Genomic DNA, 12,371 nt, shown 5'->3' with positions numbered 1-12,371 from the left:
TTTATATAGAGGGTGAAAAGATTTTTTTTGGGGTAAGTTTATGATTTAAAATCGAAATTAATTCGCTTTTTAATTTGTTATATCATCTGATTAATGGAAGTTAACGTCGAATGATCAAATTATTTTTTTTTCAAAATTGATGATCAAAATAAAATAGATAAAAGAAAAAGGGACCACCAATACAGTCTACTCTTAAAAAAAATAATTATGTTATAGATAATTTGGTATAATATTTAATTTACATAAATGTATATTTTAAAATTTAGAAGTTTTATTTAAATCGATTAAAACACACCTTTAATGTTTGATTAAATAGTTATTTTGACTCTTTTTTTTTATCAGATTTTGATCTGAAATATTTTATTTTGAGGCAAAAATGCCTATCCGTAGGTAGAATCCATTAGTCAACAGTACGTCAACACTTCAAAATATGAGATTTTTACCTTAAAATGATGTTAGATGTCAAAATGCTCCAAAAAAATAAAATAAAGACTAAAATGACTATTAGTTAGAAGTTAGGAATATTTTATCTAAAATTAAAGTATTGAGAACTACAATAATTATTTAATAAAATGTTACGAAATATTTTATATTATGCCATTTAAACTTTAGGGTTTAAGTTTAGAATTTAAAATTTAAGTTATAACATTGAGAGTGTGTTTGGTTCACGGAATGTAAGATTACTAGGGAATATTAGATTACTGTGTTTGGTTAAAGGAATAAAAGATTATTGGAATATATATTTGATCAAATTGTCCTTATTATATATTTGTTTTTTAACAAGTTGGAAAATATTTATATATTTTCTTTAAAAATTTTAAATTCATAAAATTCATATAAGTTTTTTACAAAATTGAAAATATAAAAAGGTTTAATGAAATGGTAAAATTTTATCTTAACCCCTGAACTTCATATAAAATTTTAATTATATATATATATTTTTAATCTAAAATAGTTTAAGGATAAATTTGTAATTTAACCTTCGTAAAATTTTTATTATTTAATTACTGAATAAGGATATTTTTGAAAGAAAAAATTTTAAGGGCATTTTAGTCCAAAACGCCGGCAATTCAACAATACATAAGGAAAGAGAAGTAATGACATTCCCGGTAATATACCCCAAAAAATCCACTATTGGTAATGTAAGATTACCGGAAATAACATTCTCGACCAACCAAACGGGAATGTGATTTCATTCATATGAGAATCTCGCATTCTCCACCAAATTAAAGTTTTAAATTTTATCCATCAGTTTGTCCGTAGGATTACGCCATTCGTCTATGTAAACAGAACATATTTGAGCCGGACTTGATAAAGTTGAGTTAATGGGTCGGGCTTTCTTTGGTGGTACTTTCTTTTCCTTCGTTTTTTCTTAAATAGAAAAAACCGGATACGCGACGACTAGAAACAGAACAAATTGGATGGATGATGATGATCTAAAGGGAGCCTCACGGACGGCTGAGATTTATCTATTTATCTGAAGATCAGAGCACAGCATTTGGTATTCACAAAAAGTAAAACTACAAGCGTTTATCCAACGCACCGATCACTTTCTTTTTCTATTCTGGTTAAAGAGGACGTTTCCGTGTTATTTGTCTTTTCCAATTTACTTTTTATTTCTTTAAAAATGTTTTTTTAAACTAATTTCATTAAATAATTTCACATAATTTAAGTTGTTGAATGAAATTTTTAAAGAAAAATAAATAAAAAAGAGTACAAATAGCTCTACAGAGTTTGAGCTTCCTGTTTTATTTATTAGAACAACTTTTATAGGAAGATACCTATGTCATTATCAACAAGTATTTTACAAATTTGCAACTCTTCGTTTCTCTCTTTCCCAGTTTTCTTCTTCATTCTGAACACTCATTCTGCTGCCATGCCGTTTAGAGGACTGGGTCGGGTATCTCTCTTTCTCTTCCTTTCTTTGAGTTTATTCATCTTTCTGTTGTAAACTAGGAGCTATTTTATATGTTTTACTAACTAAAGGGTTTCCATTTCACCTTCTTCATAACAAAACATTGCTCTTTGGTGCTTGAAATGATGCTATCTTATAGATATTCCTGGGTTCTAACAGCTTTTATTGCATGCTCTGTATTGTGTTCACGTTCCTCAAAAATTTGCCTTGTGCTTGTGGCTAATGAGTTTGGCATATGATTGCCTGTTCAAGAAGTCTAATCTCCATAAATTGACCCCATTTGGGTTATCATCTGTGTAAAGTATGAAAAGCATATATCAATCAAATAACTGTTGATGATCAGTGCTTTTGATTGCAGCCAAATGCCACATGTGGCATGTGTGCCGCTGATCACACCAAGGATGCATTTATGGAACTGAAAAGGAAGAAAATTTACCGATATTTGGTCTTTAGGATCGATGAGAAGGAGCGGGAAGTTGTGGTTGAGAAAATTGGTAATCCAGCTGAGACCTATGATGACTTCACTGCCTCCCTCCCGGAGAATGATTGCCGATATGCCGTCTATGACTTCAATTTTGTTACTTCCGACAATTGCCGAAAGAGCAAGATTTTCTTCATTGCATGGTCAGTTTTCTTTTGCCTTTCGTTTGATCTTTGTATTGCAAGTGAACACATTTGGTAGTGGTTACAAAGGCAGACACTAGGGTTGCGCCTGCACATGTTAGGATTTGTCTGTGCTGTTATGTTTTTGTTACCTTGATGCTTCTTCAAATTTGCACATGGCATTCCCCTGGCATGCCTGTTGAATCTTCTCCTTACCTAACAATTGGTTACGTTTTATCAGGTCCCCTTCATCGTCTAGAATCCGTGCAAAGATGCTCTACGCCACTTCAAAACACGGGCTTAGAAGGGAACTGGATGGTATCCACTATGAGATTCAGGCTACTGACCCTACGGAGATGGATCTCGAAGTGCTGAAGGAACGTGCGCACTGAACGGTCTGTAGTTTAACTGTTCCATTCTAGGTACTACCCTCCTCGATTTCTCAACTCGGAATTAGTCGTTGCTTCCTGTGCAGAGTCATTTCCTGACACAAAGAATAGTGAATTTATAATTCCTTGAATAACAAGAATCTAGTGAAGCTGATATGAAACTATAGGCTTAACATTTGTCGGTTCCTGCTAATTATGGTTCATTACTGTTGTTTTCTCTGAACAAAGAAAATTTGTTTTTCATCTGTATTTAAATCTGCAAGAGGATTTGGAAAACGAAAATCTGGCAACCATGGAGTTCTCTATTATTAGAATAACGTACGTGTGAAGGAAAAATAGCTGAAAAACGAAAACCTGACATCAGAAACTAAAATAAACCTGTTGGGGAACTAAAGAGATTTAGTGATTAGATGACGACGACGACCCTGCCTTCGACGATTCCCCGTTTTTTTTCATTCTCGCCCGACATCTCTTCTAGAGATTTCCCTTTTGATTCGGGCACCCAATACAATAAGTGAATTCTTCACCCCCAATACCTGGAGGATACTCTGCATCTGTCTTGGCCTTGTCTTTATTCTGAGCTAAATACAAGAATCCGAATGCACCAACCATGGCCCCAAGCTTTCCTGAAGCTGCTGATATACATTTTATTTTACCAATAAATTGACTTAATAAATTAAAAAAAAATAAAACATCTATCATATCAAGCTGCGAGTAATTTATAATGATTTAAACCTATAACTCCATTAAATTGTGAAATCCAGTGTGAATGTTAATCCACTTGATTATCCAGTATTTTGTACATCATACATGAATCAGAACGTAAAGGGTGAAATTTTTATCAACATTTCTATCCTCTTCTGGCTTTCGACTTTACAGGCAGAGCTCCGGGATTTAATGGCATCAAGAAAACTTGAAAAAAAGAAGCGGAATTGTTACCAAGGAGAGTTAGTCTCACATGAACTCAGCAGTTGTTCCAAGTAATCAGCTCCTAAATCCTCCAACACCACCAAATTCTGTTGTTGCCTTGGCCTGGCCACCTCCGTTTGTTTCCCTTTGCTTTTGGTCCTCGATCTCTTCCTTAAACAGTTCCGCTTCTTGAGCGCCACCACCTGCGAGCAACGTTCCTCGCATCGATACTTGATGTCCTGAAGCGATTCCCTCACCACTTCCACCGGGAAATTGAGAGTAGCCAATGACCCTCTCATCGTAAATGCCGCTTGGTCGCTGTTGAATGTCCCCAGCCACACCCTGACACAATTCCTCGTCGAGTCTCGGATCTCGGCCGCGTATTCCCCCCACAGCCTCTTCCTCACACCTCGGTAACTCTTTTCTTCTTTGACGCTGTTGGAGTTGGACTCCGATGATTCTTTGGGTCCACCGGCAAATGAAGCAATCCAACTCATTTCGTCGGTGTCGTTGAAGTTGAAAGGAATTGAAATATCACAAAGAGCAAGTAACCAAGGCTTAATTAATTAGGGTGAATATTCTATAGTCTAGTAAAAAAAAATTAAGTTATTCGAATACTTTTTAAAACTCAAACTAAATTTAAAATTTTCTCGATTTGGGTTTATAAAATTCAATTTTCATGTTTAAATTTAATTGTACACTTTATAATGTTATGTTATCAATTGATTCCAATTTAAACTAATTTCTATAATCATATATGATATAAATATATATTTCTTCATATTTTTATATATGAAGATATACATATATCGTGTAGATTTAAAAGACTCAACTCGAATTTAAAAATCAATCCAATAAGTATTAGAAATTTTGAGATATTCGAGTTCAAATAAGTCAAGTCAATCTATTAAAAAAGTTCGATTTTTTTAAATCGAATCAAGTTTTACTCACCACTACTAATTAAACATCAAAATCCAGACTTTCTCTTTTTCGTAAATAAGCAACCACTACCTCATAGATTCAATTTAAGCACTTAGCACTAAGCACCCAAAACTCAAACTTGTAATCCAGCATTGGTTGAAAAAGAAGGAAATATTTAAGTATATATTTTACAATCAAATCAAATTAAAAACAAGTTTTAGCAATAGTGAAGAACAAAAAGAAGCAAAAACATTAGATTCAGATTCCAGAAATTCCTTCAGAATCAGTTCGATACATACAAAAAGAATCAATGATTAACTATATTCCAATGATTACAGAGAGTAATATTCACACTATCTATTCTATTAAAGTTTCTACCCCTTAAATGAAGACTAACAATGTCTTTGATAGTCTTAAGTAAGCTTTCAACAGACCTAGCTCGACTTTGGAACAGTCTTTTGTTCTTTCCTCCCATAGCAAGTAAACCAGTGCATTCATTGCCAGCTTCATAACCAAGGAAAGCAAGGATTTGCCTTTCCAGTTGGAGCTAGCCGTGACAAGAAATTATCCCAAGAGCAAACAGAAAATTTCAGACCAGATAAAAAGAAAATAGAGTCTTAGAGGAAAACAACAGTAGGGCAATAAAGGAAAAGATGGTAATGGATTCCAAACCAGCTTTACAGAAAACACATAAAGAATCATTAATCAGCTCCATACATTGCAATCTAACCTTGGTAGGAAGTTTATCGAGGAAAGTCATCCAGGTAATAAGATTGTGCTTTGGTATAAGCAGGGGAAACCATAACAGTTTCTGCCAAGGGACCGTAGGTCTCTTTTCACGGGTTGAATCCCAGATGGTACTGGTAGTAGCAGCTCTTGAAGTCAGTAATTGTTGCATCTCTGGTCTCAATTTCAGAAGCCTCTTCAAGCACCAACTAGTATTATAATCAATTTCCACATACCATAAACTTTTGTCTTTAAAGACATAAGATTTGAGCCAAGCAGCCCAAAGAGATCCTTCTCCTGCGAGGATTCTTTTAATTAAACGGATCATGCAAACTTTATTCCATGACTTCATGTTTTTAATTCCGAGCCCGTCTTCAGATTTCAAGCAGCAGATGTTAGTCCAACTTACTTTTGCTCCGAGACAGCTTTGTCTGACCATTTCCAAAGAAACGGAAACAAAGTTGCTTGATCTTAACCATAACAGAATTAGGCAGAAAGAGTTGCATGCACCAGAAATTAGAAATGGAGGACAACACAGTTCTAATTAGTTCCAGTCTACCAGCGTAGCTCAGGAGTTTACTAGACCAGTGGTGCAATCACAAAAAGATGAAGGGTTGGTAATAACAAATGTATTCCTACAAATTTTATACTTTTTATTAATAATTTATTTCCACATTCTTTAAAATTTTATAAATTCAACACTAATATAAAATTTACATTGGTATCTACATCCATATCTAGTTTCTTGGAAAGGAAACAGACTGCATAGTTGGCATGCTATCTTTTATGGTCAACTTAATGATATCAACATCAAACTATTCGCCATAATAAAAGTCAATAGTTTCTACAATCATCATACTACAATAATTACCTTATAATCACTCTATATTATTTTAAAAAATTGAAAATAATATTTTATTGTTAATTTTTAAATACTAATTGAGTGGTTTATTTTTTCATTCACTTAAAAGTATGTTATTAAGATGACGTCTATATTTAAAAAAAAATTAAAGAGTGTAATCTAAATGAAATCAAGCATAGTCTTTTAAATATAAAAATACCCACATAGAAAGGAAAAAGATAGTGAGAATGTGAGATGTCCGTGTTATGAAGTTATTGATATTTTGCAAGATGCCTTGTATATGGAATTGAGAAATGGACTTTTGTAACAACTACATTAACGTTAGTAGGAATGCATTAAAGTGTTAGGTGATCGATTTATAAATTTTACTGAGAAACAGACGAGGATATGTAAATTCATTAAACTGAACTCCATCCCTTATGTCATTTCAATTGTTACAATTGAATTTGACTTTGTAACAATCGCATTAAAGAGAAGTAGAGGCATTAGGGGAAAATATGAGTAGGGATGACAATGGGTCGGGTCGGGTTGGGTTTTTGGGCCATCTGACCCGACCCGAAAAAAGGTCATCCATTCGTGATCCGATCCGACAAAATTAAAGTTTCATCCGACCCGATCCCGACCGGACCCGAGAAAAAGGGTCATCCACTCGTGACCCGACCCGACAAAATTAAGGTTTCATCCGACCCGATCCGACCCGAAATAAAAAAATATTTTTATTCAATAAAAACAGTAACTTAATTGAAAAAAATTATATATATATATAGGGGTATTATTGTAATTATCCTTAAATATATAGGGTAAAACTATATATATTTTTCGGGTCGGGTCGGTTTTTTTCCACCCTAATCCCGAACAGACCCGACCCGAACAGTGCATTTAAAAAACCCCGACCCAAACCCAATTTTTTTAAAATCCGAACCGATCGGGTCGGATCGGAATCTATCGGATTCGGGTTGAGTTGCCATCCCTAGATATGAGTCAATGAGAGATCTTCTCCTCAAACGTGGCTTAAGGGTATTTACAATGACGTTTATTGATGGTGCGAGATATATCATTATTATGATTACATATAGGTCAGTAGTTAAATAGATATGATGGTCAAATCTTGAATATCGCTCTGATAAATCATGTGAACGTATCAGAGGTCTTATCTATATACTATAGTTGACTCATAGATTATGGGTTTCTCGAAAGTTCGATAAATGAAAGAATCTTTTTGGAGGTATTGACTGATTTCCGGTGATATCTCTTGAAATTACTAAAATATAGAAGTTTGCAAATATGATTTTGACAAATTATTTGTATGAATATGACATTGGGTTACAAAATGACAAGTAGGCTGCCGGAGCCATGGAAATGTATAGAGTTTTAAGGTTGGACTAGCAATTGAGAGTAGGGGGCGCGCTTATAAGCTCCTTCAAAGCTTCCTGATCAGGGTTGAGGATGAAAGCAGCAACGAAGTCGGTAAAATTGAAGGCCTTGTAAATTGCAGGATTGCTTGCATTAACCAAAGCTTTCGCCGGTCCTATCAGGCTTTCATCGCACGGATAGACGAAAAAAGAAATAGTCGTCCTTGGATCTCTCGAGTTCGTCACCACTCGATGTTCAGCTCCCATCAGTTTCCCATTGCTGATTATCTAAAAGAAAGGGTATTCAGTAATCGAAACAAATATATATATATATATATATATATGAAAATTCACGACAAATGATTCGCTGGGGGTACCTGTAAAAGGTAGCCTATATTAACAACAAACGCATGAGGAATCGGTTCGACGCAGATCCATCGGCCATCTTTGAACACTTGCAGGCCTTTACTTGGCCTTGCAGAAGAATGGTGATGATCGTAGGGTCGCGGTGTTTTGATAATCCCAGTGTTAAACTCGGTTCAGGGCATGGAGGGTAGTGATTAATCATGATTTTGGGGACTTGACTTAGGTCGTTGCTCAAATAATCAGTGCTAAGCCCTAATCCTTGGCATATTAACTCCAGGATTCTACAACTCAGCTTCCATAACTCAACCGAATACGGCCCAACAACTTGTCTGAACACAATAAAGAAGATTGAAATTTGAAAGGGTCAAACTGTGGACAGTCAAGAGGAATATTTCATGCACATTAAAAGCTGGAAAGTTTTCAGATATGTCATATATAAAGTTTGATTATGAATGACGTGATGGCTTACCTGTATCTAGTTGGCTTTTCAGGCCAAAATTGAACGTGTTCATCTAAAGGACGGCAAGGGTGCGTCACGGCATCTCTCCACAAGTGAAACTCCTCCCTCGGGTAAACGTAGCTGCTCGTGTACAGCTTGCAGTTCCCGTTCGGGTCCTTGGCGCATTCCCTTTCCTTGTCCAACCCGGACATTGCATGGAATTCCTCTGCAACATCCATGGTTTCATCCATTAAATCCTCCGAAACTCCATGGTTGATTACCTGAAAAAATCCATACTCTTCGCCGGCTTTCAGAATTTGTCCAACCGTCTCGTTCCGATCGCAACACTGAAGATCGATCACTGGGATGGATTTTCCTAATGGAACAATGAGATCCCCGGGTCTTGACTCCGGTGGCATCACGTAACTTTCCGGAAAGGATCCATTGTAGCACCAGCTTGAAAGCAGTTCCATGGTTTCAATTTGAGGCCTTGGTACAGAAGGGGGGAAGAAATAAAATCCTAGCTAGAAAGTTGACCCTTAAATAAACAACTATAAAGGTCATCCGCCAGCTATATGCACTTGCATCATCAATATTTCTAATTATAAAGCAATGATATGGAATTGCCAAGTTGACTATTTTTTGTTTGAGATATATTTTTTATTTAATCATTATATCCAATTTATCGACTATTTATATAAATAAGAAAAACAAAATGATCCATACCGACATCTACTAACTTTATTAATTATTTACATGAGGTATGATTTATTTTTAAACATGAATATAAATTCATGTATATCTTATAGATAAAGTTATTCGAATTCGAATTATATCATAAGGAACATACCATCACTTTCTGTTACTGAATTACTTCATAAGCTTAAATAGTTTGTTTTTGGTCTCTCTCCGGCAAGAAAAGGAAGAATATTTCCTAATTTTGTTGCTTGCTTCACGGAATAGAATTTAAAAGTATATGTTTTTTTTTTAATAAGAGTTGTTATCATAACGCGTTGAATGTAAATTCGACCAAATATAAAATTAAAAAAAATAAGTTTATTAATAGTTTTGATTAAATCTACTCTAAGTTTAGATTATCTAAAAACAACATGTTCTAGTTTATTTGGTTACTTTAAGGTTTGAGAATTCGCTTACATGTAAGAAAAAATTGTTCTCTATTTTTAATGAAATAATTGTTCGAGTTCATCGTTTTATAACAATCTATGATTTTCTAATATAAACTTTATATATTTTTTAAGAGATTTGTGACTTATTATGATGTGAAATTCAGAAGAAAAATAAAATTTTGAGAATGACAAATAACAATATGAATTTTAAAAGCTTAATAGAACATCTGAAGTCGATAATATACATACATTGACAATAGAAATAACATATAACAACATATATGATAATAAGCATTGGAATAGATCTAGGGAGAGCGGATAGAACAATTGTCTCCTTTAAAATTTTTAATTATCATATATTTTAGATATATTTGCATCTTTGATCAAGAGTTGTTCAACTTCGAATGGGGAGACTCATGAATAATCATCCTAGAAACTTGAGGAGCCATCTTTATCGGCTTATCGGCCACAACGTTTGTTATTCGGGGGATTCAGAGTAAACGAGTTTCCCAATTACGACGACGAAGCGCAACAATGGACCGAACCAAAGAATTTGGATTTTTATCCGCCTGTTCATCATCCAATAAGTTATCAGATTGGATTTCCCAATGAAATATATTACGGCTCCAAGCAATACGAAACCCTTCGTAAACACCCCCAGAGCTCAATTTGAATTACCGAGAGAAAGCCACTATTTTTGCTGAAACCACACAACCATGTACTATTGGAGTCTTAAAGGAATCCACCTGAAGATCCGAGGCTATCGTTTGATGATACGCTTCCATCAGAGTTGAGACATACCTAACCATAAAATTATTAATGCATTTATTGTATACGTTGGTGTTATGTTAATTTATTGATAAAAATCTATAAGTACGTTTTTAACATAAAATTATATATTCGTCTTTGATTGTAAATAAAATTCAGCACCGCTGGGCTAAAAATATGAAATTAGATTGCTAAGGAAGAATACCACTTTCGGTGGGGTAACTTAGTGGATGATGATGTAGGATTATGGTTTATATAATAATTCCACACATCCATCGAGATACTAATTTTGGTGTTGATTGTTGTTTATTATTTTTTTATATCGTATTTTATTTTTTTCTTGTATTTAAATTTTTAATAACTTTGATTTTATAATATGTTTTCCTTTGTCTTTATGTCATGTTTTACTATATCTTTATGATATGTTTTACTATATCTTTATTTTTCATGTTGCTCGACTCTGATTTGTAATTTATCGATGATCTTTCAATAACTTGATATCCTTTGGTGATTCTTTTGTCGATGCGGTCAGGTCTATTTGTATCTACTTTTTTGTTCGAGTTTATTTAGTTAAGTTTTTTAATCTGTTTGTTGTATGATCATTGTGTGATCTTAAATGACTTATTTTCTTGGATTAATGATTATAAGAAAATATCTTTATTATGTGTTTAGTTTACGGTTGTGGTTATAAACCTTTATTGTAATTTAGATATGTTATATTTTTAATAAAACTACAGGCTCCTATTAAAAAAACAAAATTGACATCTTTATCAATTCAAACAACTTTTTTTTTTGGTATAATCATTTATATTTGATTAATTAATTGACTAATCCAGATAAATATTGTAGATAGGGACATCCTCCCAACCAATTTACTTCATTCACAATAATATCATGATTTGAACCCTCAAAATTGCTTAAAAAATTATAATATCTCATCTAATTGGACCAACCGATTATTAATAATTTGAATTGAGTTCTTCTTTCCCTTCATATCAACTCTCTTTCCCAAATCACTATTCTAATTCCCCCAAGATATTGCTTATGTTATAGTACTTGTCATTCAGCTCATTATCTAGTTTTCTTTGTCTTTCAAATAGGTCGGTCACTTGGCTCATATTTTGCTTATGGCGCCCGACCATAACCTGGCATTTCAAGCTCTTTCACATCAGCCTCCCTTACCTACTTCCGACCCTTTATTTCCAGTTCTAGCCATTGTTGTGCTAAGCACCATGGGTACACCTTTCTTGCTCGTTACCTATTATATTCTTGTGAGCAAATGTTGCAGCTCTGAATTGTAACAAATTAATCTGCTAAGCCGAATATCTTTGTTTCGAGCAAGACGAGAGGGAGATATGTTCCTTCGTTCTCTCTGACGATGTGGAATCGTGGTCTTGATGAATCGGTCGTTTGAGAAATACCGACTTTTCGGTTCAAAAAGCAGGTAACAAGGGAGCGTACGGTTGTTGGTTTGTCTGAATCAGTTCCAAGAGCATGAAATGCCAGCTTATAGTTCTTCCTAAATGCATGAAATGCCAGCTTATAGTTCTTCCTAAATGCAGCCATTCTTTTCACTTGGATTGCATTGGTATATGGCTGCAAAGCAATGCTAATTGTTCACACCCTCTGATCGATCATATTGTTGGACCCAGCTCTTCACCTCAAGACTTACAGTCACAGCCATACAGTCACAGCCATACAGTACTGATAGCCTGATTAGTGGAGACGATGAATTTGTAGTGAGAGAATTCAGAGAAGGAGATGGACATGCTCTATTGCCATATAGACAACACGAAAGGGACAATTCGAGAGCATCGCCAACAAAGTTGCAGCCTCGAGGTCAATCACCAAGAAAGCTTTACCAATCGGTTCAAGGTATTGTGATTGAAAATTAATTCATTTACTAACACTAATTAATTATGCTCGATAAAGAAATTAACTCGTATACAAAGAAAATACGTGGAAATTAAATAAAATTTTGAAATGATCAATGA

At 34.3% G+C, this 12,371-nt stretch overlaps 1 protein-coding gene and 2 pseudogenes across 2 annotated transcripts; 2 read left to right on the top strand and 1 right to left on the bottom strand.

Moving 5' to 3' along the window:
* The first annotated feature begins 1,793 nt into the window (after positions 1-1,793).
* On the top strand, positions 1,794-3,089 carry LOC120167681 (actin-depolymerizing factor-like). Of its 2 annotated transcripts, XM_039176623.1 has the most exons (4): positions 1,794-1,900; positions 2,274-2,539; positions 2,760-2,913; positions 3,046-3,089. In XM_039176623.1, exons 1-3 carry the CDS (start codon positions 1,877-1,879, stop codon positions 2,908-2,910), a joined length of 441 nt encoding a protein of 146 aa, XP_039032554.1. In that variant the 5' UTR covers positions 1,794-1,876; the 3' UTR covers positions 2,911-2,913; positions 3,046-3,089. The 2 variants fall into 2 exon arrangements, with proteins under 2 accessions (XP_039032554.1, XP_039032553.1); XM_039176622.1 differs by lacking the exon at positions 3,046-3,089 and having other exon boundaries at positions 1,795-1,900; positions 2,760-3,038.
* Positions 3,090-7,685: 4,596 nt separating this feature from the next.
* LOC120167680 lies at positions 7,686-8,981 on the bottom strand (annotated as a pseudogene).
* A 2,472-nt stretch (positions 8,982-11,453) lies between these two features.
* On the top strand, positions 11,454-12,272 carry LOC120167759 (annotated as a pseudogene).
* Positions 12,273-12,371: the final 99 nt, after the last annotated feature.

The sequence above is a fragment of the Hibiscus syriacus genome, unplaced genomic scaffold (assembly GCF_006381635.1).
Source record: "Hibiscus syriacus cultivar Baekdansim isolate YM2019G1 unplaced genomic scaffold, ASM638163v2 tig00111693_pilon, whole genome shotgun sequence".
In the NCBI taxonomy this organism is placed as follows: Eukaryota; Viridiplantae; Streptophyta; class Magnoliopsida; order Malvales; family Malvaceae; genus Hibiscus; species Hibiscus syriacus.
The sequence above is the reverse complement of the archived record's forward strand: the minus strand, read 5'-3'. Positions and strand labels throughout refer to the sequence as shown.